Source organism: Heteronotia binoei, chromosome 17 (genome assembly GCF_032191835.1).
Source record: "Heteronotia binoei isolate CCM8104 ecotype False Entrance Well chromosome 17, APGP_CSIRO_Hbin_v1, whole genome shotgun sequence".
Taxonomy (NCBI): Eukaryota; Metazoa; Chordata; class Lepidosauria; order Squamata; family Gekkonidae; genus Heteronotia; species Heteronotia binoei.
In genome coordinates this window covers 3,310,300-3,337,731 of record NC_083239.1, presented here as the reverse complement: position 1 = coordinate 3,337,731, position 27,432 = coordinate 3,310,300, and the positions used below count along the sequence as shown (strand labels likewise).

At 48.2% G+C, this 27,432-nt stretch overlaps 1 protein-coding gene across 1 annotated transcript in view; it reads right to left on the bottom strand.

Moving 5' to 3' along the window:
- Window positions 1-2,841: 2,841 nt before the first annotated feature.
- Window positions 2,842-27,432, bottom strand: part of SEMA3A (semaphorin 3A) — a 302,131-nt gene continuing 277,540 nt past the window's right edge. The window contains exons 15-17 of the mRNA XM_060258129.1: window positions 22,537-22,604; window positions 6,053-6,195; window positions 2,842-4,403 (exon numbers count right to left, since the gene is read on the bottom strand). Of these exons, the coding sequence (XP_060114112.1) occupies window positions 3,951-4,403; window positions 6,053-6,195; window positions 22,537-22,604 (664 nt within the window). The 3' untranslated portion in view covers window positions 2,842-3,950. The remainder of the gene's footprint in view (window positions 4,404-6,052; window positions 6,196-22,536; window positions 22,605-27,432) is intronic.

The window sequence follows — 27,432 nt, the reverse complement described above, 5'->3', positions numbered from 1 at the left end:
TATTAGGGACTTCTAAAATACGTAGCAACCATTTCAGAGTCAGGGCTGATGGTGGTAGATACTTTTGTTTAGTAGATGCTTCCCCCCCCTTTCTTTTTTCTGTTCTCAAGGAGATAAGCTGGACACTTAAACTTTGGCTATCTCAACTACTATTATTGATTGTCTCAAAACGATAGTGAAGCAGTAGAGCCAAACCTGAAGAAATATTTCATGCCAAATGTTCATCTACAGACTCAAAGTCTGATAAAGCTCTCTACCAGAGAGTAGTTTGGAGCCTGGTGGGCCATTTGCTTGCTTAGTGAATTTGACATAGCAGGCGCAAGTCTCAACTGAGTGCTGTTCTCCAAAGCATGGGAGATACCAGTTGTGGCTATCAGTCATACGCCGTTTCCCCCACATGTGTGACTGCCACAGCATCAAAGTGTCAAAGAACAGGAAAAGTAGCAAAACTGGAGAGGAGAAATAATTATGGTTTCCCTCTCTTTATTGCACAGATTCACCTCAGAGGATGAGAGAAGAAAAATTTTCAAATCTTGTCTTTGGGATGGATGAAAGAGAATTGTGACTTCTTGGTGTATACAGTTAAGGCTGTGCCTTTGTGGAGAGGATTTTGCACCTAACGTCTAGCTCTGGAAGTTCCTGAATCAAAGCTCTGCACAAACGCAAAGACCATCTGTGCAATACTTAGACATCACAAAGAAGTAACATGCTGTGTTATATATAATAACAAGTTGGGAAACTGAGGAACAGTTTGAGAATTTCCCTCCTACCTCTCAAAATCTCCCCCTCTAGGCCTCTCTAGGAACTGAAGGCCTTTAACAGACTAATTTCTCTTCTCCCTTTATTTCCTTTTGATGACTCTCAGCTGCTCTCAACATTCTTCTGGAGCATATTTCATCCTCTTCATGCTATATTTATTTGGGTTTTTCCCTCCCCCATTAATTTACGACGTCATAATTTTCTGCATCCCTCAATATAATGATTAGACAGGCACCCCTATTTCATCTACGGGTGGTTTGGTTTTGCAACTTGCGTCACCAGTACTGATAGGCTTTCCAATTTTATAGTGATGTTTACCAAAATATGAATCATAGTGAACACCAGAAGATCATGGGATGGTTAGAAATGATTGCATTGATATGCTTGGCAAATAAAAAAAGCTTCCAGGTGTTTCAGTCACTTTATGATGATGATCTAAAGACATCAAAGAACTCCCATAATAGAGACAGTTCATTCAATTCACATAGTAAAGATTATTGTTCTTCAGTGTATTGAGTAAGTGAAAGTTCCCTGTCAGTTTAGGAATAAATGATTTTTTGAGCTTGGCACTCCCAAATGGAGGCATAGGCATGTGGAGGCTTGATTTGTATGATCATTCACCCTCAATTAAAGTGTGTGGACATCACCCAAATCAAGCACAGGCATGCTTAGGTCTATGTATGGAGCTCTTGTTTAATGCCTTATATGAGAAGAAATGTTCCACCACTGAACAAGACCCCCCAGTTAGTAAGTGTATGCGACCAGATCACAGCATGATATGAGATGACTGTGAAAATCAAGGGCCAAGAAGAAACCTTAGAAATGAAAGCAAATGTAGAAGAAGAAGATGAAGATATTGGATTTATATCCCGCCCTCCACTCCAAAGAGTCTCAGAGCGGCTCACAATCTCCTTTACCTTCCTCCCCCACAACAGACACCCTGTGAGGTGGGTGGGACTGAGAAGGCTCTTACAGCAGCTGCCCTTTCAAGGACAACCTCTGCCAGGGCTATGGCTAACCCAAGGCCATTCCAGCAGGTGCAAGTGGAGGAGTGGGGAATCTAACCCGATTCTCCCAGATAAGAGTCCACACACTTAACCACTACACCAAAATGTACGCTTAAAATAGAGATAATTGGCTCTTGGTTCCTTGTAGATTCTTAGAGGATTTGTTCCACAGATATCTATGCATTCCAAAAAGTGCACATTGATCTGCTGACATGTAACAGATGCAGACAACAGAATGTGTATATATTCGTGATAATCTCTTGTGCATACTGAATGTAATGAACAAATTGGATACTTGTGGAAGGTGATCAATGTTGAGCTGCTAGCAAGGCAGTTGGTTGGGCACTGCAAGGCAAGCCTTGTCTTCCTGCTCTTCTTCCCAGACAGAGGCATTCTTGGACAAGCCATATACTCATCAGGAATGTAGTTAATATTTCATTTACAATGTGTATAAGGATGAATATCTAATTGTGACACAAAACCATCTACACAGAAGAGCTATCACTATCAAAGATTTCAGGTTTTCATGGCTGGTAACATCATTAGGGTTTGTAGAATCTTTCGGGCTCAAGTGCCGTGTTCTACTGGAGAAAAACTGGGAAAAAAACTGGAAGAAAAACTTTCTCCAGTAGAACACGGCACTTGAGCCCGAAAGATTCTACAAACCCTAATGAAGCTATCACTATGTTATGTAAAGATATCTTCTGATGATGAAGCTCATCTGCTCAGAAAGCAGATATCTATGGGTTATTTTCATCTAGTAATGAGATGAGTTATTTTCATCTTGTAATGAAAATAAGTCATGGATATCAGGCTTTGTAATTTCATATGGATTCAGTATACCTGAAACTTGTGCAATAGCTACTGTTTTTCCAGTGGGTGCAGAAGTTTCTGTGCACGTTTTTGCTGTCTCTGTAACTTTTTAAATTAGGGTCAATGGTTTGCTAACATGATTTTGGGACTTTCAGATTTCAGAGAATACTTGCCACAGTGACTTCCATGTTCCAGAATCACTGTGCATGTCCTTGATACAACTAACATAATACCAGTCAATTAGATTCCATAACCTACAGGGTTTCATTTTTGTTGCGAACAGAGGCAATATTTTAATGTTATTCACAGTCTTTGGAAATCAAAAGAAAAATATACAACTTAAGTCAACTAAGTTTCCCCTCTGTCAGAATCTGTTTCTGTTTGTACTGAAGTTGAAATCTTTCATACCAAATAATAAGGAAAAAACAGGCTTTTGCCTGAATAGCTCAGTTAGGTGGAAGTTACCCAACAGAGAGAATGACTGCTGAGGAGAAGCTTTGTTGGATTACTTTTCAGAATATTTTTCCAAAACAACACAAATTTGCAGATGAACAACGGAAAACTGTATAATCTGCTCCCCCCCCTCCCCAAAAAAAGACTACAAATTAGAATAATAGAATATGATCAGACAAAAGGTCTATTCTATTTTTTCTCTATTGAAAAGAGCACTTTTTGACTGTGTGTTTTTGTGGTACATTTAAATTATAGCTTTAATAAAATATATCTTTAGGTCAAAGTTTAGGGAAGTACGTCAGCAGTAGTAGGTCAAAGAGTTCCACTTCCTGTTGCTGTTGAGTCTGAAAATGAATGATTTATGGTGATCCTACTCTGATAGGCAATTGCATACACTATTGATTTCATCTTTCCAGTACATATATAAAGAAGAGAATAGGTAAACAAAACTAAACAAAAAAGTTCTTGTGTGCAACCAAGTGTCAAAGTGTCCATCAGCTTTATGAGTTCATGAAGTTTTTAGGCAAATTCAAGAAAAATTAGCATTGCTGATGGTAATTGTTTTGTCTCTTCTCCTTATAATTCCTTTTCAAAATGGCAGAATGGCAGATGGCGTTTTTATACCTCAGGCCAAAGAGTTTTCAGTTGCTCAATCAGTCTCACTACAGAACCCACTAAACAATAAGTTAGTTTCAAAGTAAGTTGCATCCTTGAAACCTTAGGAATTGGTGGAATGGGTTCAATAGGAAGGTTTGAACTGGGTTCATTTTAAATAAGGTAGAAATTGTTTGAGCTTCCCAGCTCTTTGTAAACTTCCATGTGAAAGCCATGGAAAAGTTCTCATAAATTGCATTTCATTTCCTGTTTTCTGTCTATGAAAGTTTCAACTTGGAAGAAATTCCCAGGGGTAATTGTTGCTCAGACACTTCGTGGTGCTCTCTCAAATTCATGGGTCCTCCTATTCCTACCTTTCTTGTTCTCTTGAAGGTGCTTCCATTTGTTTGTATTCACTTGGGCACTGGTGGGTCGTTGCCGGCGCTGCTTGCGATCCCTTCTCCACACCTGATCACAGAACTCATCCATTGTGTTCAGATTGGGATGGCTGATGAGCTGCATGAAATCTCTGTACCAAATCTTCTGGCTGGGGGTCATGCTGTTGGAAACTTCTTTGATCTTGGCGCTGTCACCATCTTCTTTATGAAGCAGGTCCTCAAGGTGTTCTGTGTCTATAATTTCCAGGGTCACTTTAAGAAGGGTTTGCATGAAGCCATGCTCTACAGCATGACAAAAGTAAATGCCTGAATCTTTCTGGTGCAAGCTCCGTAGCAGAAGGCCTTGTTCTGTTCTGATTAAACGGTCATCTACTTTGATCTGTGTGGGAGAAAAAGGTTTCAGCACAGAGTAGATAGATAGATAGATAAATTTATTGTCATTGTTCTCAAAAAAGAAAATGAGAGCAACGAAATGAGGTGCTCTTCCACAAACATACCAACACATCAACACCCCAAAAAAAGGACATATACATAGACCATTTAAATGCATCTAAAAACAAATAACCATTCATAACCCTGCATTTAGCCTAACCACGGCACTTGGATAAAAGCTGCCCTTGAATCTATTTGTCTTAGCCTTCAACACTCTATATCGCCTACCTGACGGTAAGATCTCAAATAGCAAGTGGCCCGGATGTGAAGGGTCCCTTAAGATCATTTGTATCTTCCTTTTACATCCCATATTATACAGATCCACCAATGAGGGGAGAGTAGTATAAGCAGGTGGTGATGAACTTATATTGAGGAGTCCTGGGCTCACAACCTACTAAGTGATGAAGCTTACTGGAAAAATTACTTTCTGTCAGCATAATAAAGGTGTGTTGTAATGAAATACTGCTTGTGGGGGAAAGGAAAAAAAATACTACTTTGGGTTTTTTTTCTCGGGAGGTGGGTGGGAACTGGCTCCTTGTAATGCCAGATCCTCTCTGCACCATTGCAAACCCCAGAGGAAATCAGTATGTTTCTAGCTGTGGTGCTGAACCACTGGTGAAAGTCCTGGGGTACAAGCCTGCCACTTTCCTCTCTCTTTTCGAAGTGGCTCTCCAGCTTCATGAATTAACACGATCAAATATAGCTTTCCAAAGTATATTTTTTCTATTAGGTCACATATTATAGGTAATTTCTTGAGTAAAAGTTATCCATCTGACTACAGAATAACGACTCCTGTCCATACTATGCCACAAGGTTTCTCAACGTAATCTACCCTTTCCATTCTTTAAAAAGGTTCCTACTGACAGAGATCTCTGGAAAAAAAGATGCTTTAAGATTTTTGAATGTGCATGCAGAGTTAAAACTGTATCTTAAATAATCTGCACCATTCCCCTTTTTTAACAATAACCATACAATATAGAACAGGGATACTTTCTGATTCCATGATGATGTAAAAAGGGCCTCTTAAGAACTATAGTTGTCGTTAGCAGGAATTATTGTGAAATACAGTTCAGTTGGATTTTGTAACTGAAATGGTTCCCTATCCTTCAGACTGAATGCTGGATTAGATCCCATTCCAAGGGACTTCTGATGAGAACTTTGACCAAGTGTGAGTCTTGGGCTCAGCCCTGGCCCTAGGGATGGTTATGTCAGTCCTGCATCACTTTGAGAGCCCAGAAGCACACACTTTTGGCTCAGAGCAGCACTTCAGCCTCCACTGACAGCTAGTGTAGATAATGCTTAGTGGTGAATCTGCACCTGGGTTTTACTGCTTCAGACAGCTCCTCCATCCCCCCCCCCTCCAAATTCCACAAACAAAACAGGAAGCAGAGTGCAAGCTTAGCCTTCCCACTAACACACATGATGGTGTTCTGTCTGTGGGCATTTTTTTTCTCTCTCTGGCAAATTGTTCCATCCAGACATAGGTTTACCACCTCACTGAGAATTAGGCCTGAGACACTTGTGACCCTGTAAATCTGGAGTTAAAGCCTAAATGCCATGTTGGAACCTAACAGTGACAACATCAAGAGGGCATACCTCGTCCTTGAGGTCCTCGTTTTGCTTCTGAAACTGCCAATAAACCAGAGCACGCTGAGATTTTGGACTACACTCCAGGAAAGTGCTACTGTTCTCTACTCCATAGATAATCTTCTCTTCAAACCCATGTCCACTTGGGTTATCTGCAAAGAATGAGGAAGGAAACATAATATAACTTAAACATAACCAGAAGGCAGTGTATGCCTTCAGTAGGAAGCAAGCTGAACAAGTTGTGCATCTCCAGGCCTTTTCGCATCCTCATTTTACTCACTGGTAACTAGCTCCTGTTTCATTTTTTCTCCATTCTGTTCCACGTGTCTTTGGCTCCTTCTAGTGGTCAACTTGATATCACAGAGCATAAACACTAACAAAAATCTGCAGGTAGATATGCTAAGAAAAAAAGCTGTGTGATATGGAAACAATCACTAGAGGGACACAACATGTGCAGAACAGACCACCCACCCCAGGAAACAGGAAGTTACCAGCAAGTAAAATGAGAATGTGAAAAAGCTTTGTTGCCAGAGTGACTCAAAAAGCCAGTTGGAAGAAGAATTTGGAAAACCCAAATGCAAGAGACTGGAGATTGCATAGTGGCCAATCAGTGCCATGCTGTCATAATTTTTAAAATTATTACTTGGATGTTGGAGACAAGCATTATTAACAACGCCACTAGTAAGGTCAGCAGAGAAATATTGGCAGGACAGTATTTTCATCTTCTAGGACCAGCACCCATTTCACAGAATCATTGAATGGAAGGGGCCATACAAGCCATCTAGTGCAATTCCCTGCTCAAAGCAGGATCAGCCTACAGCATCCCTGACAAGTGTTCATCCAGCTGCTGTTTAAAGACTGCCTATGAGTGGGAGCTCACCACCTCCCTAGGTAGCTGATTCCACTGTTGAACCGCTCTTAGGTCTGAGACACATATTTGTGACTCTGTAAATCTGCAGTTAAAGCCTAAATGCCATGTTGGAACCCAACAGTGACATCTAGAGGGTATACCTCTTCCTTGAGGTCCTCATTTTGCTTCTGAAACTGCCAATAAACAACAACAACAAAAAGGTTTTTCCTAATAACCAACTGGTGTCTTCTCATTTTTAATTTAAACCCATTATTGTGAGTCCTATCCTCTGCTGCCAACCGGAACAGCTCCCTGCCCTCTTCTAAGTGGCAGCCATTCAAATACTTAAAAATGTAAGGTTCTGTCAGTTACCAACTCTTAAGAATCCATGCACAAAAAGTTATGGTTTGGATTTATTGAGAGTTCAATACAAGAGTAGACCTTCTGCTAGAAATCCATTGCCAGGAATGACCCAATGGACAAAGTGGTTATTTATTTTATCATATTTATATCCTGCCCTCCCCTAACAGGCTCAGGGCAGCTAACAACAGCAGTTATAATTATAAACATAAAAAAATGCAGGCAAAATCTGTCTCACCCCCTGGTCCGTTGGTTCTCATAAAAGCTGGTAAGAGAGGTGTGGGGCATCTTCAAGGTCAGATGGGTCTGTTACTACCAGATAAACTAGCTTGCTGTAGCAATGATTCTTATAACAAAGTCTCTGTCCACCCCAACCAGCTCCTGCACATACTTGAAATCTCAGAACGGTTATATGCAAACAAGCAAGTAGCAAAACTTAACAGAATGGATATGAAAATGAAAAACCATGAAAGGCTCAATCTGACATTCTGCTCCCCCCAAATTTACTCCCTCCTCTAGCTGGTCTGAGAGCTGTTTGTGAGAGTCCCGTATCAACCTGGGGGCATGCATTTCAGATGATCAGACTCATTCTTTCTGCCCTTCCAGGAAATGTCCATTCTTTCTGCTCTTCCATTTAACTAGATAATACACATTTCCCCACTTAATTTTAGAGTCCAGAGTCTATTTCGTGATGCTGCTGGCCATCAATTAACAAGGGCAGGGGCACTGCAAGCTGCAGGTGCCATTTGTCACATTTTGGCAGGCTGAACTGAAAGATTGGGTAGATGCAGTATATTTCAGATTCTTTGGCAAATCCAGTTGTTAATGAGTCTCACCACTTCGAATGGCCCTAAGTATTTCCAACATAACTTTTTTGTAGGTAGCACCCCCCTCAAGTTCTTAGTAGAAATATACACTGAGTCCCCTACTTTAATGTTCCAGGGAGGAGACCTCTGCTTGTTGGCTTGAGCTTTATAGTCCACCTCAGCTTTTCCTAGTGCCTTGTAGGGCCCCACTGAGTGGCCAGTTTTGTCCACCATTCCTGGAATTCCCCCAGGTGCCAGGCTCCCCACCACAGCGCACGTGGCAGAGGCTTCCCCTCAAAGCCCTGAGCCACTTGGAATGGCAAAGCCCCTACTGAGCTGTGGAAACTGTTGTTATGAAAATACTCCAGAAAAGGAAGAAGGTCCACTGCTGGAAATTCACATAGCAATGCAGAAATTGTTTCGAAATTTGATCGGTCTGTTCGGATTGCCGATTCATCTCGGATGGCATGCTGAACTCATCCCCTGTTCAGTCCCTGTCGGTTTTAGAAACTTCCGCCAGTATTCAGCAATGAACTGTGCACCCCGATCTGATACCGCCTTGTTCTGAAATGAATGCAGTCTGACAACATGTTGCATAAACAACATAGCCAGCTTTTTGGCTGTTGGGACTTGGGAGCACGGAATGAAGTGCGCTTGCTTTGAAAATGTGTCCACAAACACCAGGACGGAGAACCAGTTTGGTGTAGTGGTTAAGTGTGCAGTCTCTTATCTGGGAGAACCAGGTTTGATTCCCCACTCCTCCACTTGCACCTGCTGGAATGGCCTTGGGTCTGCCATAGCTCTGGCAGAGGTTGTCCTTGAAAGGGCAGCTGCTGTGAGAGCCCTCTCCAGCCCCACCCACCTCACAGGGTGTCTGTTGTGGGGGAGGAAGGTAAAGGAGATCGTGAGCCGCTCTGAGACTCTTCGGAGTGGAGGGCGGGATATAAATCCAATATCTTCATCTACCTCACAGGGTGTCTGTTGTGGGGGAGGAAGGTAAAGGAGATGGTGAGCCGCTCTGAGACTCTTCGGAGTGGAGGGCGTGATATAAATCCAATCTCTTCATCTACCTCACAGGGTGTCTGTTGTGGGGGAGGAAGGGAAAGGAGATTGTGAGCCGCTCTGAGACTCTTCGGAGTGGAGGGCGTGATATAAATCCAATATCTTCATCTACCTCACAGGGTGTCTGTTGTGGGAGAGGAAGGGAAAGGAGATTGTGAGCCGCTCTGAGACTCTTCGGAGTGGAGGGCGTGATATAAATCCAATCTCTTCATCTACCTCACAGGGTGTCTGTTGTGGGGGAGGAAGGGAAAGGAGATTGTGAGCCGCTCTGAGACTCTTCGGAGTGGAGGGCGGGATATAAATCCAATCTCTTCATCTACCTCACAGGGTGTCTGTTGTGGGGGAGGAAGGGAAAGGAGATTGTGAGCCGCTCTGAGACTCTTCGGAGTGGAGGGCGGGATATAAATCCAATATCTTCTTCTTCTTCTTGTTTTCCCATTACGGAGGCAGATCCATAATAAATCCATGGAGACGGTAGCCCATGGTTGCTCTGGTGATTTCTAAGGGCTTCGACAACCCTGGGGGTTTACCTCACTGTTTCTTCCTCATGATGCACACTGGCCAAAAAGCTACTTATTATTTCTTTTCTGATGCTTGGCCACCAAAACTGTCTTTGTGCCAAGTGCAACGTTTCCACAAACCCAAAGTGCCCAGCTGAGTGATTACCATGACAATGCTGCAAGATCTCCCCCTGCAAGGGTTCCGGCACATACAACTTGTCCCCTTTATATAAGCATCCATCCTCCTTCAGCTGGAGATCAGTCCAGATCTCCTTCTGTATCCAGCACCTCATTAATTCTGACAGTCCATGGGGACGGTGCGGAGCTGTCCTCAACTTTTCTGCTTTGGCTGTGGGTCGCTACTGCTCTGTCTAGCTGGGCTTCAATAAACAATGAGTCAATTATTTCCTCTCACCTGCTTTCATGTTGTGTTAAGTGAGAGAGGGCATCTGCCAGGAAGTTTGACTTCCCTGGGAGTTGCTTAGAGCTGAAATTGAATTTGGAGAAGAACTCTGCCCAGAATATCTGCTTGGTCTTCAGTTTACAGTGGGAGCATAATGCCTCCAGGATCTTGTAATCTGCCCAAATCTCAAACGGCTCTCTCGCCCCCTCCAGCCATTGGCACCATGTCTCTAAGGAGAGCTTTACCACTGCATCCTCCTTGTCCCACACTGACCAGTTCTGCTCAATCTCCAAAAACTTCCAGGAGATGTTCGCACAACTGTGGAGCTGGCCATCAGGTCGCTCTACTAACAAGACCCCACCCATTGCCACATCACGAGGATCAACCTTGCACAGCGAACCTTTTGGCCTTGTCTGGGTTTAGCAGGTCAGGCTCTGCCGTAAACAGTTCATTTAGTTTTTGGAATGCTTGTTGGCATTCTTTGGCCCCTGGCTTTCCCCCTTAGTCTTTAGATCTATGAGTGGCAGGGCCATTTCGACAAAGTTTTTGATGAAGGGGCGATAGAAGTTGGCAATCCCAAGAAAGACTGTAAGTGGCTCTAGGTTTTCAGGGCTAATCAACCCAACATGTCTTAGTAGGGGCCATCCCTAGCCCTGACTGGGACACCCTGTACCCAAGAAATCCAGCTCCTCCTAATGAGATTCACACTTTCATAATTTGACAAACAACTTGTTCTCATGGGGTCTTTAGGACCTCCTGGACCAGTTTTACATGGGAGGGGAGGTCGGAATAAATCAATATGTCACCCAAAAACACCAGAAACACACCCTTTTGCAGGAATTTGCATAACACTTTGTTAATCAAGTTCACGAACACTCTCAGGGTGCCCTGTGGCCCAAAAGGCGTGACTAAATACTCAAATTGCCTGAGGGTGTGTGTTAAAAACTGCTTTCGACACGTCCGCCTCCATGATACGGCCCCTGAAGTATGCGTCTTGCAAGTCCAATTTAGTGAAAATCTTCCTTCTAGCCACCTCCCCCAGCAAGTCTTTGATCAGCAGGATTTGATCTGCATTTGAGGTGGAAACAGACAATGGTACCAGAAACTCTGGGAACAATTTCTGATGGACAGGATTATGCATAATCCATTTTATTTTGGGACTCTCATGAGGTAGTTTCCTTATCAGAATATGATGAAACATGGAAACCAGATTTGAATTTTTTATGTGATAAGGATATAATCCCCTCGATGCATCAAAAGCTAGGTTGTAGGTAACTGTGAATTTAGGTTTTGTAACAGAGTGTCCATGGTTATCCTGGTTATTATGTTTTATGGTTGTATGTTTTTTGATTTTTTTTATTAAAACAAACACAAAAAATTAATTCTTTTTTTAAAAAAAAATTGAGGTGGAAACCATGTTTATCACATGGTAATCAGTACAAAGTCTAACCCTTCTTTTTCTGGAAGAGAATGATGCAGTGTGGGGGGAGTTTGCAGGGCAGATAAATCCCTTTGTTAAATTTTTGTCAATGAACTTTTGTAGCTCTGACTTTTCAGTTGAGCTCATGGAGTAAAGCTTGGCTTTTGGTAAGGGCTCCCCAGGTATTAGTTATATGGCTGTAGTGTATCAAGAAATGTCATGCGACCCGACGGGGGGGGCAACTGGGCAGTCCCAGGAGCCCCAGCGCCGGGAGCCAGTTCCCCGCCTATCTCCAGCTGTGGCGGGAAGTTCAACGGGGCTGGATTGGCCCGACCAACCCAGTAGGCTGTACCCGGGATTGTACATAAGCGGGACCCGGCCCGCGCGTTCGCCCGCTTGCAACGTGCTCCTAATAAACCATGTTGCCCTACTCTCGTCTCCGCTTCGAGTACGTTACACTGGCGACGAAGGTGGGATACTAGCCTCAGCGGCTACGACGGAGATCTGGGCAACAAGCGACTGCCGCCGCCATCATGGCCAACCAAGGCGGAATCACCGGCTACCTCGAGCCCTTCGACCCAACCAATCCAGAGGGATGGGAGTCCTACGCGGAGCGGGTCGAGTTCTACCTCCGGGCCAACAAGATCACTGACGCCGGAGCAAAGAGGGACGTTCTCATGAGCGTCTGCGGGCCTGCCACGTTCGAGATCGCCAAGGGTCTCTCGGCACCCGCCCGTCTGGCAGAGAAATCCTACGACGAGATCATCCGACTCCTCACGGGACACTTCTCACCACAGCCTTCGCGGGTGGCTCGCAGGTTCCTGTTCCACAAACGGGACCAGATCGCGGGCGAGTCCGCCGCGGACTACCTGGCGGCCCTCCGCAAACTCGCCGGGAACTGCAACCTCCCCCAACTGGAGGAAGCCCTGGCGGACAGATTCACGTGGGGCCTCCGCGACGAGAGGCTCCAGCAGAAGCTCTTCGCCAAAGAAGAGCTTACTCTCCAGGCCGCCTTCAGCGAAGCGGTGGCATGGGAACGAACCGCACGAACGTTTCCCCGGGCCAAGATGGAAGCTGCCCACCACGGAGAGCTGGACCACGACGGCCCCGAGGAGGAGGAAGCCCATCAGCTACGCCGCCCAGCCGGGCCACCCAACAGAGCGACCCAACGCCCCCGAGTGACCGACCGACCACCAGCGTCGGAGAGAGCCCCGGCCACCAAGTGCGCCAGCTGCGGCGGCCCCCACGAGCGGAGAGACTGCCAGTACCGGACCTGGGACTGCAGGAGCTGCGGAAAGACCGGCCACATTGCCAGGGCTTGCCGAGCCAAGCCCAACCGCAGGAAGCCGACCACGTACCACGAGTCCGCGGAGTCCCACGCGGTAGACTCTACGTCCCTACAGGTACTGAACTTGCCCCACGATTCCCCCGATAAAATCAAAGTGGCGGTCCTTATAGAGGGGAACCCCTGCCAAATGGAGGTGGACTCAGGGTCCTCCATTTCCCTCATTGCGGAAGAAACCCTAAGAGAACTGTGTCCCCGCCAGCGGCTGCAACTTCGGCCGGCAGACTTCATACTCCGGGACTTCCAGAAGAACCCGGTGCAAATTGCGGGGTGGGCGCGGGTACAAGTCGAGCGGGGGTCCTTCCACGGCCCGCTGGACATCCTGGTGGTTAAGCGCCAGCTGGCCACCCTGCTAGGTCTGGCCTGGTTCAAACCCTTGGGAATCCGCGTGGAGGGGGTGGGCCAGACCATAACGCCCCGGGGGTTCGGGGAGATTTGCAAGGAATTCCCCGAGGTATTCGATGGGTCCCTAGGGAGCTACCGGGGGCCGCCCATCTCCCTGCCCCTAGACCCCACGGTCAGACCGATTCGGCTCAAGGCCAGGAGGGTTCCGTTCGCCTTGAAACCTAAGATTGAGGCAGAGTTAGACCGCCTCACGGCACAAGGCGTCCTCGAGCCGGTGGACTACGCCACCTGGGAAACCCCCATCGTTACCCCCATCAAGCCAAACGGGGAGGTGCGGATCTGTGCCGATTATAAATGCACCATAAACAAGGCACTACAGGACAACCCCTATCCAGTGCCGGTGGTGAGCCATGTCCTGGCCGCCCTAGCGGGGGCTAGGATATTTGGGAAGCTAGACCTGGCCCAGGCCTACCAGCAGCTCCCAGTAGACAATAAGACGGCGGAGGCCCAAACGATCGTGACCCACAGGGGGGCTTTCCGGGTAAAGAGGCTGCAGTTTGGGGTTAGCGTCGCTCCGGGGATTTTCCAGAGCCTAATGGACGCTCTCCTTAAAGGGATCCCAGGAGTCCAGCCGTTTTTCGACGACGTTTTAGTCGCCGCTCCGGACCCCGAAGAATTCGGCAACCGCCTCCGAGAGGTGCTCCGCCGGTTCCAGGCAGCGGGGCTCAAGGTCAAGAGAGAGAAATGCTTGCTGGGGGTTCCACGGGTGGAGTTTCTGGGGTTCGCCGTTGACGCAGCAGGAATCCACCCCACGGAAGAAAAGACCCGAGCCATCGTGCAAGCCCCGGCTCCCACTTGTAAAGCGGAGCTCCAAAGCTTCTTGGGGGTGCTCAACTTTTACCACTCCTTCCTCCCCCACAAGGCAGCCCTGGCGGAGCCCCTTCACCGGCTGCTGGACAAAAAAGCCCCTTGGGTTTGGGGCAAACGACAGGCCGCGGCGTTTCAGGCGGTCAAGGACGTCCTGGTGTCCAATGCGGTGCTCCACCATTTTGACGAGGCCCTCCCCGTCATCCTGGCCTGCGATGCGTCGCCGTATGGGGTGGGAGCAGTCCTGGGGCACCAGCTTCCGGACGGGAGGGAGGTACCGGTCGCATATTACTCCCGCACGCTCACTTCAGCCGAGCGCAACTACGCGCAGATAGATAAAGAGGCCCTGGCAATCGTGGCAGGGGTCCGAAAGTTCCATGAGTATCTATATGGGAGAAGGTTCACCATTGCCACGGACCACAAGCCCCTCTTAGGTCTACTGGCCCCAGACCGACAAACCCCCCAAATACTCTCACAGCGCGTGTTGAGGTGGAACCAATTCCTCAACTCATACACGTACACACTGGTTCATAGGGCCGGCAAGGCTATGGGACACGCGGATGCGCTTAGCCGTTTGCCGCTTCCGGAGACGGGTCCGGACCCCGCACCCGCACACCAGGTCATGATGATAGAGAGCCTCCCAGAGCCGCCCCTCCACGCAACGGAGGTGGCCAAGGCCACCCAGAAACACAAGACACTGGCACGGGTGCTCGACTGGGTGGTGAGGGGGTGGCCAGAGGGAAACATGGGGGAAGAATTCAAGCCTTACAAGGCGAGGAGGGAGGAATTAGCCGCACACAAGGGCTGCATACTTTGGGGCAGTAGGGTAGTGATTCCACCCCCGCTCCAAAGGCGTGTTCTAGAATCCCTACACGAGACTCATCCCGGCATAGTGCGAATGAAGGCTCTGGCCAGGAGCTACGTCTGGTGGCCGGGAATGGACGGGGAGATCGAGGGCTGGGTCCGCGGGTGCCAGACCTGCCAGGAATCACGGCCCGAGCCGCCCAGCGCCCCCGTCACTAGGTGGGAGTCCACCCGGAAACCATGGTCGAGACTCCATATCGACTTTGCGGGCCCATTCCAGGGGCAAACCTTCATCATAATGGTGGACTCCTACACCAAATGGCTGGAGGTCATCCCCGTAGGGTCCACCTCGTCCACAGCCGCGATCAGAGCTCTGCGCAGGGTCCTATGCACACATGGCATCCCGGACACCATAGTCTCTGATAACGGGGCCGCCTTCACCTCAGCCGACTTCCAGGCGTTCCTGCAAAGATATCTGATCAGGCACATAAGGTCGGCTCCGTTCCATCCGGCCACCAACGGCCAGGCGGAGCGGATGGTCCGCACAACAAAGGAGGCCCTCGGCCGAATTGTACAGGGGGACTGGGACCACAGGCTGGCTGCGTTCCTCTTCGATAATCGGATCACCCCTAACCCGGTCACAGGAGTCAGCCCGGCTGAGCTCCTCATGGGACGCAAACTCATAACCCGGCTGGACCGGCTGCATCCCGACCGAGCTTCAGACACCCGCGGGAGCCCCGAAGTCCGTGACGCCGCCCGGGGCTTCTTCGCGGGCGACCCAGTTTTCGCCCGAAACTATGCAAGGGGCCCCGATTGGGTGGCGGGGCGGGTACTGAGGGTAACCGGGTCCCGCCACTACGACATATCAACGGAGGGGGGCCAGGTACTACGGCGGCACATTGACCAGTTGAGGCGCCGCACCCTTCCGGAGGCCCCCACAGACACGGACGAGGCTATATCCAGCGAGGAGCCTAACGGAGACCGCCTAGAGGACGCGATCCCAACATCCGTGATGCGGGCGCCGGAGGTACCGGAACCGACCGAGCCCGAGGGATCCGCTGAACCGGACGGGCCGCCCCCGTCCACTCCAGGACCCACCGAGGCACCATCCTCGGCGGCCGCGCCGCCGCCACCGGGACCCCCCAGACGGTCCACTCGGGAGCGCCGGCCCCCCGCATACTTACAGGACTTTGTACATTAACCAGGGGGGGAGGGGTGTAGTGTATCAAGAAATGTCATGCGACCCGACGGGGGGGGCAACTGGGCAGTCCCAGGAGCCCCAGCGCCGGGAGCCAGTTCCCCGCCTATCTCCAGCTGTGGCGGGAAGTTCAACGGGGCTGGATTGGCCCGACCAACCCAGTAGGCTGTACCCGGGATTGTACATAAGCGGGACCCGGCCCGCGCGTTCGCCCGCTTGCAACGTGCTCCTAATAAACCATGTTGCCCTACTCTTGTCTCCGCTTCGAGTACGTTACAATGGCATAGTCTGTTTCCCTGTGGGGTGGTAGCTGTGGGGTCCTGGTATTCCGGAGGGATCTGCTCCAAGTCCTCCTGGGTCAAATAAACCACCTCAGGAATTGGTGGTGGAGCCAGGTCCCCAGTCCATGTTCCAGCCATATTATTCATACAACTTGCTTGGAAAACACAATCGCTGTTCACTCCATTGTATGTAGGGGTCATGATCCATCAGCAAGCTCACTCCCAGCACCACAAGGAAACTGGCAGAAGGAGTAACAACAAAAGTCCATTCCTTCCAGTGGTGGCCTATCCTGACGGGGATGGATTCTGCCTCTAGGGTGCAAGGTTTCCCCCTCATTGGGGTCCCATCAGTCTGCTCAAACTGGATGGGTTCCTGCAGCTATATCAAGCCCACCCCCAGTCCAGTGGCCACTGTGGAGGTGATCAAGTCCCAACTACACCCCAACTGGAAGCCAAAATAATTTGCACAGCTTGTTTCAGACAGGAAGATATGTTCCCATTCACACGGGAACTCATGGGCATGTACTAAGAAGAAACCCAGCTCTTCTGGGTCACCTTCAAACTTCGCATTTAATTTCCTTTGTCCAATTGGCCTTGGTATCAGCCCGGCCAGTCCTGCTGGCATCTGAGGTGGTGGCAGTGCCGGTACAGGGATTGGAGAGGGCACTGACCTCATAAGGGCTTGTCCTCCTGGAGGCGTTTGCCCATCTTGGGGTCTTGCCAGTGTGGGTAGGGGCCATTGTCCATCTGGAGCCTGGACTAGGTCAGCTGGCGGCTGCATCGGTGGGGGCTGGCCCACAGTGACTGCCGCCTGCACCGCCTGCGCCATATGCCATGAAAAGCATCTCCTGCTGTATCTCTTCCTGCCACTCAGTGAGGAGTGATCCTCTAGGTAGTTGCCCTGGGGCTCTGTAGCATCCCAATCCACCTAAATTAACTCCTCTCCATCATCCTCTTGACACTTCTCTGTGTGGTACTCATCGGTTATATGTTACCGCCAAAGTAGTGATTCTGGGGCCATTCCTGTTGTCAAGGGGAGTCCAGTGTATGGGTGTCTGTTTTGGCCAGTCTGTCATGTTGTACATCCAATGAACAGACCAGGACCCCATTTTCCTTCTCGCATCAGGCCAGGGCATCAGGAGTTGTGCCCCTGCCCCCTTCTTCTGGCTTGCAAATGTTGGGGTTTGCCGGCTCCTTTGGCTCTTCTTTAGAGTTGTCACCAGGCATCTTGTCATCTTCTGAATCATCACTGAGCTCCTTGCCTTTAGCAGGCATGTCTACCCCGCAAAAAACCTTTTTACAGAAATGCTGGGAACCCCTCCTCCAGGCCATGAAGAAATTCTGGGCCTTGATTTCAGATTCTGTGGGTAGGAAAGGCTTCATAAGTAGCTCAATGACAGTAAATACTTGGAATGAACATTTTAAAGAAGATTTTTCAGAATAGAGTTAATTCTGTAGAAGAATTTGATCTTAGCTTGGATGATTGTTTAGAATGGCCTCAGGTACAAGCAGCAGAGGTTGCCGTATTTTTCGGACCATAAGACGCACCTTCGTCTTCCGCTGCCTCCCAGCACAGCCGTCGGGGATGCTGGCGCCATTGCAGCCTTCGGGCTGGAGCCAGGCATGCCAGGCATGCAGGCGCGTGCGAAGCGCTGGGTTTGCGGTGGAGCGGAGGGAGCCAGGCATGCAGGTGCGCGGAGGGAGCCAGGCACGCTGGCGACCGGGTTTGCAGTGGGGGCGTTTATGGTCCGGTGAGTCTGGGTCTGCGGTGAGGCGGAGGGAGCGATCACGGTGCTTGTCTCTCTGGGCTGCAGGCCCCCTCCCCCCTGCCTCTTCTCCTTTTTTTTCAGTATTCACTCCATAAGACGCACGCACTTCCCCCCCCACTTTTTTTTGGGGGGGGAAGTGCGTCTTATGGTCCGAAAAATATGGTAAATCCCTGATAGTGCTAATCAAACTGGTGAAAGCCCCTGGGCCTGATACCATCCCTGCTGAGGCTATTAGGACATTTCCTGAGTGGTGGATTCCTTTTTTAGCTGCCCTATTCACTATAATTGATAGGACAGGCTTGATAAACTGAAGCTCTGACAAATGCAATAGTGGTCCATATATTTTAAAAAGGAGATTGTCAGATTCCTAGCAACTATAGACCGATTAGTCTCCTATCTACTATTGGGAAGTTGTATGCAAACAAACTCAAGTCATGGGTATTAGAACAACAAATTTTAGGGCCAGAGCAAGTTGGATCCTGTGAATTTGGGGTAGGTGTTTGTGGGTTTCCTGCATTGTGCAGGGGGTTGAACTAGATGACCCTGGAGGTCCCTTCCAACTCTATGATTTTATGGATTCTGCCAGAGAAAATCAACCTTAGACCATTGCATTGTGCTGTCATTTGGTGAACAAATACAGGAAAGAGAAGGGGCTTAAATTATTGCAGCCTTTTTAGACCTTACGGGTGCCTTTGACTCTGTCCCTAGACATCTTTTGTGGAAAAAATTAAGGGACCTAGGGATTGATACAAGATTGCTTTTTTTGACCAAAAGGCTTCACTCTGAAACCACCCGTCAAGTTAGATGCTCCAAGGAGGGAGATGTAACTCCTAAGATTCCAGTTAGCATAGGAGTGAAGCAACGATGCATCTTAGCTCCCTTATTATTTAATATTTTGAAAAATTACTTAGCCCCCCTTTCTGAAAGGAATTGATGACCATAATCCAAAACTAGGGGTGATGCATGTACTGCTGCTTTTGTATGCAGATGATGCTGTGTTATGTTCCCTTTCAGAAATAGGGACAAAAAGGATGTTATCGCGCTTTTTAGGAATTGAGGAAGAATCGCACTGCTACAGCACCAACCCCAAATCAGACTTTTCCCTGCAGCCACTGTGGCCGGACCTGCCTGTCCCGCATTGGTCTTGTCAGCCACCAGCGAGCCTGCAGCAGACGTGGACTACTGCACCCTTCTTAAATCTTCGTTCGCGAGGTCAAGCCGAGAGGGAGACCATTGTGAATCGAATAAACGGACCATAAATTTTGATAAATCTAAAATCATGGCTTTGGGGAAAACCTGGAAACCTGTCAAGAGGGAGGCAGGATTGAACAGGTCAAAGGCTTTAGATACCTATTATGAAAAGGATGCAAGGTATCTGCGGCCCAAGGGCTGAGGGCCAGATCAGGCCCCCAGAGGGCTCTTGTCAGGATGGGTTACCCACAAAAAAGAAGTGATAAAAATCTGTGAATAGTAACATACTCACAATCACTCGTTTTTATTATACTAAGGGAAATCAATACATTCCTGTAGCCCTTGGAGTTTTTGACCACAAAATCAGTGCTAAACTGCTTTATGGGATTCCAGTCTGGACCACAGCCCTTAATAAAGCAGCAGAAGAAGAAGATATTGGATTTATATCCCGCCCTCCACTCCGAAGAGTCTCAGAGTGGCTCACAATCTCCTTTACCCTCCCCCATAACAGACACCCTGTGAGGTAGATGAAGATATTGGATTTATATCCCGCCCTCCACTCCGAAGAGTCTCAGAGCGGCTCACAATCTCCTTTCCCTTCCTCCCCCACAACAGACACCCTGTGAGGTAGATGAAGATATTGGATTTATATCCCGCCCTCCACTCCGAAGAGTCTCAGAGCGGCTCACAATCTCCTTTCCCTTCCTCCCCCACAACAGACCCCCTGTGAGGTAGATGGAGATATTGGATTTATATCCCGCCCTCCACTCCGAAGAGTCTCAGAGCGGCTCACAATCTCCTTTCCCTTCCTCCCCCACAACAGACCCCCTGTGAGGTAGATGAAGATATTGGATTTATATCCCGCCCTCCACTCCGAAGAGTCTCAGAGCGGCTCACAATCTCCTTTCCCTTCCTCCCCCACAACAGACACCCTGTGAGGTAGATGAAGATATTGGATTTATATCCCGCCCTCCACTCCGAAGAGTCTCAGAGCGGCTCACAATCTCCTTTCCCTTCCTCCCCCACAACAGACCCCCTGTGAGGTAGATGGAGATATTGGATTTATATCCCGCCCTCCACTCCGAAGAGTCTCAGAGCGGCTCACAATCTCCTTTCCCTTCCTCCCCCACAACAGACACCCTGTGAGGTAGATGGAGATATTGGATTTATATCCCGCCCTCCACTCCGAAGAGTCTCAGAGCGGCTCACAATCTCCTTTCCCTTCCTCCCCCCACAACAGACACCCTGTGAGGTGGGTGGGGCTGGAGAGGGCTCTCCCAGCAGCTGCCCTTTCAAGGACAACCTCTGCCAGAGCTATGGCTGACCCAAGGCCATTCCAGCAGGTGCAAGTGGAGGAGTGGGGAATCAAACCCGGTTCTCCCAGATAAGAGTCCGCACACTTCACCACTACACCAAACTGGCTCTAAAGCAGTAGAACAAATACAGTCCAACTTTTAAAGGATACTATTAGGGCTGCCAAGCATGTGCACGCTATGCAGTTATATGCTTGGAGACTTGCATGACTCAACTAGGCCTGACTGCTTGCTACTGTTCAACAGCAGCTTCCCTATGAAAGCCAGTGTATTTCAGCTAGAGCAGAGATGTCAAACACACGGCCTGAGGGCCAGATCAGGCCCCCAGAGGGCTCTTGTCGGCCCACAAGTAACTCACTGTCATCTTTTCTCTCTCTCGCTCTTGCTTCCTTCTGCATCACAGCTTGCTTTGCCAGGCTTGTTCAATCTCACAGAAGCTACAGAGCAAAGCCTCTGTTTTCTCCATTGGCTGACCAGCCCATGAAGCAATTATGTACAAAAGTTCACAATGCCCAGCTACTTCATGTTTTCCTTTGGGTTTAGGTTCAAAACATTAACCATGAGATTTCTGTAGTGAATGTCAATAAATCAAAAGTAGGTTTGCAACTTGCACACACACACCTGAACAGCATACTCAAGATTGCTACAGCACAGACATTGTCTCTAGATTTTGATGCAATAATTCAGAGCAAGAGGTGTCAGTTATCAGAAATTGTTAAATAAAATATTGCAGAGTGCTAATATTTTAGTTTTTTTAAAAAAATTGCGTTTGTCTGTGCCCTTTATATAGTTTATATCTTTGCTACCTTGCATTACGTTTTATGACACACATGGCCTGGCCCAACAAGGTCACTTTTATGTCAGATCTGGTCCTCATAACAAATGAGTTTGACACCCCTGAGCTAGAGCTTCACAGTAGGGTCTGTAAGACCCAGGTTCAGATCCCCATCTTGCTGTGGAAGTTGACTGGGTGATTTTGAACCAGTCACATACATTCAGCCTAACCTACCTTACAGGATTGTTGAGCAGATAAAAAGCAGAAAAGAAGAAGCTGCTTTGGTCCCCACTGTGGAGAAAGACCATAATTTTCCTTGTTAGAGGCTGCAGGGGGAATGGAGATAGAGAGTTGAAGGCAGAGGGGCAAATAAAGGTAGGCTGGCTGTTGGGTGGGAAGGAAATAGGGTTGCCAGCTCAAGCTAAGGAAATTCTTGGAGATTTGAAGGGTTGAGACTGGGAAGGGTGGGTTTGAAGAGAGGAGGGACCTAAGACAGTTATAATGGCATAGACTCTTACCCACTAAAGCAGCCATTTCCTCCAGGGGAACTAGCATTGCCAACCTCCAAATGAGGGCTGGGTATCACCTGGAATTACAACTGATGACGAGATCAGTTCGCCTGGAAAAAATGGCTGCTTTAGAGGGGTGGAGACCACAGCATTTTACTCTGCTGAGGTTATTTTCCTCCCCAAATCTCACCTTCCCAAGGCTCCATTCTGCAAAGCTCCAGGAATTTCCAAATCTGGAGCTGGCAACTCTAAGGGGAAATTGATTTCTGTTGTTGGGATCCTGTTGTTATTTCTGGAGAGCCACTGCCGCTGTGGGAGGAAGCAGATGGGCAGCTGAAAGAACCACCGCCGCCGCTGTAGGGAATGAGGAAAAAGGTGGGAGGCCAGGACAGTGATGGGGGGGGGGCAGAGAGAGAGTGATGAGGTGGAGAGGCAGAAAAAGAAAGAGGGAATGATGAGATGAGGGCAGAAAGAGAGAGGAAGTGACAGTCATGGAGGAGAGAAAGTAGGAAATATGCATGGGTTTGCAGCCAGTTAATTTAGTGATTTTACTCCTGAGTAAACATCACATATGGCTAAGTTCAGAGAGTTACAGTTTTGGAAATGCAAATTCAGTGCTGTGTTTTCAACATCTGTGACCAATCCTTTGCTTTGTGAACCAGGAAAACATATTCTGCAATGATCTACAAATTTACCATGATGCTGTGTATCCGAGCAGTGTGTAAGAGGATCCCCATTCCGAATATCTTGCCGTCTTGTGCGTCTGAAAGGAGCAGATTAGAAAACCAGATTAATTTCCAGTGAGTGCTGAATTTTTTTAAAGGTTAAGGGATTTTTTTTTTAAAAAAAAGGTTAAAGATGAACAGTCTCTTTTCCTGGTCCTAACAACTGCATGACTCACAGATGTTTTCCTGGCTGTGGAATAGGTGCTGGGAAAGTGTTTCCTTCAAGACATGCTGGTGTTAAAATGGCTAATGAAGCACAAGAAAGGATCATCAACAACTTGAGGGGGTGGCACTGGAAATGCCACAGGCCAATATTTATTACCCTAGAAAATTCCAGATCCCAAAGTATTGCAAACAAAAGGCTCCTTTTCAGATCATAAGGGCTTCCTAGGACCATATTTTCTGCCCATGTGAAGTATGGAAACACTGGGATTCTCTAATATAGGGGTGTCAAACATGTGGTCTGGGGGCCAAATCAGGCCTCCAGAGGGCTCATATCAGGCCCTTGAGCAACTGGCTATTGTCTGTTTCCTTCTCCCTCTGTCTTGCTTCCTTCTGCATCATCGCTTGCTGTGCTAGGCTTGCTCAATAGCAAAGGAGCTACAGCGCAAAGTCTCTATTTCTCCTTTGACTGAGGCTCCTCCTTTTGGGAGGAAGGGAGAGAGGGATAGTTTGTTTTGCCAGGCTCTCTCAATTGCACAAGCAGAGCTACTAAGCCAAGCCCTTCTATTGGCTGAGGCTCCACCAGTCCCCTGGGGAAGGAAGGAAGGAAAGAGTCAGAGCTTTCTTTGCCCAGTTTCCTGGATCACACAGGAGAGATACAAAGAAAGCACCTTTAAGACCAATGAGTGCTAATGTTTTAAGCATATTTTAAGTTTTAAAAAAATCTTTAATTGTGTTTGCGTCCTTTTCAAAGTTTATATCTCTGCTACCTGGCATTACATTTTATGCTCATGCCTCGCCCAACATGAGTCACATTTATGTCAGATCCAACCCGCATAACAACACCCACGCTCTAAGAAATACCACTATGAATATATATATTTTTTTCCTTCTCTCTACCCCCCAGGAATTGCTAACCAAGTGAGCTCAGCTGCACCAAATTTTGGATTCTTCTTGTTTTGGTTGCTGTTGTGGGATGAGTATTAGTAAGTATTAGTGAAGGCTGTATGTACGATTTACTGGGGGTTTCCTTTGCTTGAGGTTGTGGGATGAGGAGCCGATGGCAGGGATAATGGTGATGGACAAGGTAGAAGCCATCCCAAAGACTGACATAGCAATGGAAAGATACACTTCACGGGATACAGAATGTAGCTCACGACCCAAAGGGAAAACATGCCATCTCTTTGATGTGTTAACCTCCCTCTGTTGGCTGCGCTGCTTTTGGCGGGCTTGAATTCTGGCACCTGACATGTAAATTGGCTAATGCTCTATCAGTCTATGTGGGATAGGGTTGCCAAGTCCAAATCAAGAAATATCTGGGGACTTTGGGGGTGGAGCCAGGAGACTTTGGGGGGTGGAGCCAGGAGACATTGGGGGAGGAGCCAGGAACAAGGGTGTGACAAGCATAATTGAACTCCAAGGGAGTTCTGGCCGTCGCATTTAAAGGGACAGCACACCTTTTTAAATGCCTTCCTTCCATAGGAAATAATGAAGGATAGGGGCACCTTCTTTTGGGGCTCATAGAATTGGACACCCTGGTCCAATCCTTTTGAAACTTGGGAGGTATTTTGGGGAGAGGCACTAGATGCTATACTGAAAATTTGGCACCTCTAACTCAAAAAACAGCCCCCCCCCAGAGCCCCCAATACCCATGGATCAATTCCCCATCATTCCCTATAGGAATCGTTCATGGAGGTGCATGATGGCTGTGGGGGAGGGGCTTCCGCCAGCCAGCTGGCTGGGGGAGGGGGGAAGCCTGTAAAACCGGGGGATCCCCCTCTGGGACCTGGGGATTGGGAAGCCTAAAGTGGGAAGGGATCTAAAAGGGGGGAACTGTTCCATTATTTAGGGTTCAAAGAGAGAGAGAGAGAAAGGAGAGTTCAATGTGAATATGAAGGAGGATGTTGCTTGCAAGTATGGCCCAGGGGAGGGGTTCACTATGAATGCAACAGTCCGCCTCCCGCTGAGGCTGCACAGATGTTCAAGGATTGTAAGTTAACTAACAAGTAACCTTCCTACTATTTCTTTTTATTTTGCTTAGCTCTACCTGGAACTATCTTGAACATATGAACATATGAAGCTGCCTTATACTGAATCAGACCTTTGGTCCATCAAAGTCAGTGTTGTCTTCTCAGACTGGCAGCGGCTCTCCAGGGTCTCAAGCTGAGGTTTTTCACACCTACTTGCCTGGACCCTTTTTTGGAGATGCCGGGGACTGAACCTGGGACCTTCCGCTTCCCAAGCAGATGCTCTACCACTGAGCCACCGTCCCTCCCCCTCTTGTAGTTACCAATGAGTTTGTGCTTTGTATATGAACCTGCTGCCTCTGTTCAGAACAGGCTTCAGAACTAGTGTCTTCTGTGGCAACATGAAGACTCACACAGATAGTCTTGGGGCCCACACATCAAGCAGGCCACACTTTGGATTTGATCTTCAACATGGCATTGAACGTGGACCTAAGCTCAAAGAAGAGGTGCCATGGTCAGACCACTTGGTTTTGAAGGCTCGGCTGGACATTTCTAGGTGGTGAGCCAATTTTTGCTTGCCCACGGAGACTATTGGGTTCCAGGATGCTGTGCAGGATCCACAGCCCTCCTGCACCTCCTTAGATGAGCTGGTAGGAAACTGGAACTCCTGTCTCATTGAAGCCATTGAGGAGATTGCACCCCAACATCCTTCACTCCTGAGACAAATCATCCCCCTGGTATACAGAAGAGCTCTGGCAGATGAAACAGGAGCTTAGACAACTAGAGTGAGTTTGTCAGCGTACTTGTGATGAAGGGGACGTTGGTGAGATTCTATGAGATAGCAGGGAAGGCTGCGAAGAGGGAGTACTACTCAGCCTCCATCACATCCGTGGGCTCATGCCAAACTCAATTGTTTAGGATAATTCAGTCTTTAACATCCCTCATGCCAAGAGGTTCAAAGAGAGGTACAAATTTGGCCATAGATACTGAGGTGTTTATGAGCTTTTTTGTGGATAAAGTCTTTTTGCTCCGCCATGACCTACCTGCCAACATTGATACAGTGAGTGAACTGGAAGCCCCTTGGCCATCTTTGGGCTCAGTTTGTGACTCTTTCAGCCTGCTCTCCTCTGTCGATATTGACAGGGTCCTGACGGCCGTTAGGTCTACCACTTGCTTACTGGACCTGTGTCCCTCATGGCTGGTCAACGCTGGTGATGAGAAGATCCGAGGCCCTGTGAGGGAAATTATCAGCCTATCCTTGGAGACTGGGGTGTTTCCAGAGGGCCTAAAGGAGGCAGTGGTCATAGCGCTCCTTAAAAAGCCATTGATGGATCCTGCAGATCCAGCCAATTACCGCCCAGTATCAAACCTACCATTTCTGAGTAAGGTAATTTATAGAGCAGTAGCTGAGCAGCTCCAGGGCTTCCTGGAAGGCACTAGATCCATTCCAGTCAGGCTTCCGCCCTGGCCATGGGATTGAGACTGTTCTAGTCACTCTAATAGACAATCTCCAAAGGCAATTGGATCGAGGCGGGTCAGCGCTGCTGTTATTTTTAGATCTTATGGCAGCATTCGACACAGTTGACTACAATCTGTTGACTCAGCACCTTGCCAACATGGGAATATGTGGGTTGACCTTACAATGGCTCTCCTCATTTCTAGACAGATGGGGACAGAGGATGGTGCAAGGGGAGGATGTGTCCTCAAGGGGCCCTTCTTTCCTCAATGCTAACATCTACACATGCCCCCTAGCCCAACTGGTACGGAGCTTCGGGCTAGGGTGTCATCAATATACAGACAACACAGCTTTATTTGCTGTTAGGTGACCGACTTTGGTCCTGTCATCTCCGGCTGAGGGTCTGGAAGCCATGGTGGGCTGGCTAAAGCAGAGCAGATTGAAACTGAACCCTTCAAAGATGGAGGTTCTGTGGCTGGGAGGATCAGGGCTGGAGTTGGAGAGCAGTTTGCCTGCTCTTGATGGGGCTCTATTAACACCAGTGCCAACCATCAAATGCCTGGGAGTGACCTTGGATGCCTCTCTCTCCATGGAGGCCCAGGTCACACATACTGCTAAAATGGCATTATTTCATCTACACCAAGCTAGGTAACTGGCCCCCTTCCTGCCTTGCTCAGTTACCTAGCCACAGTAATCCATGCGACAGTCACCTTCAGGTTAGACTGCTATAACTCCTCTATGCTGACCTACCCTTGACTTTGACCTGGAAACTTCAATGGGTCCAGAATGCGGTGGCACAAGTCCTGACAGGAAGGCACATATTCCACTTGTGCTGCAAAAGCTGCACTGGCTTCCAGCTGAGTACTGAGTCAGATTCAAGGTTCTGTTTATGACCTTTAAGGACTTGAGCAGTCTGGGACTGACATATCTATGGGACCACCTCCTCCACTATGTCCCTGGAATAGAATCACACTATGTTGCAATCTGCTGGTGATTCCTGGCCCTAAAGAGGTCTGGCTGTCCTCAACAAGGGTCAGGCCGTTTTCAGCCCTGGCCCCAACCTGGTGGAACACCCTCCCAGAAGACACCAGGGTCCTGTGGGATCTTTTATAGTTCCTCAGGGCCTGTAAAGCAGAGTTGTTCCATCAGACGTTTGCTTGAGGACAACGACAGTTGCTGGCGGGCATCCCTTTTGTTGTTTAAGTTAACTGATTTTATCGATTATATGTATTTTATTGTTGTACATTGCCTAGATGAAGATGATTATGGTGGTGGTGGTGG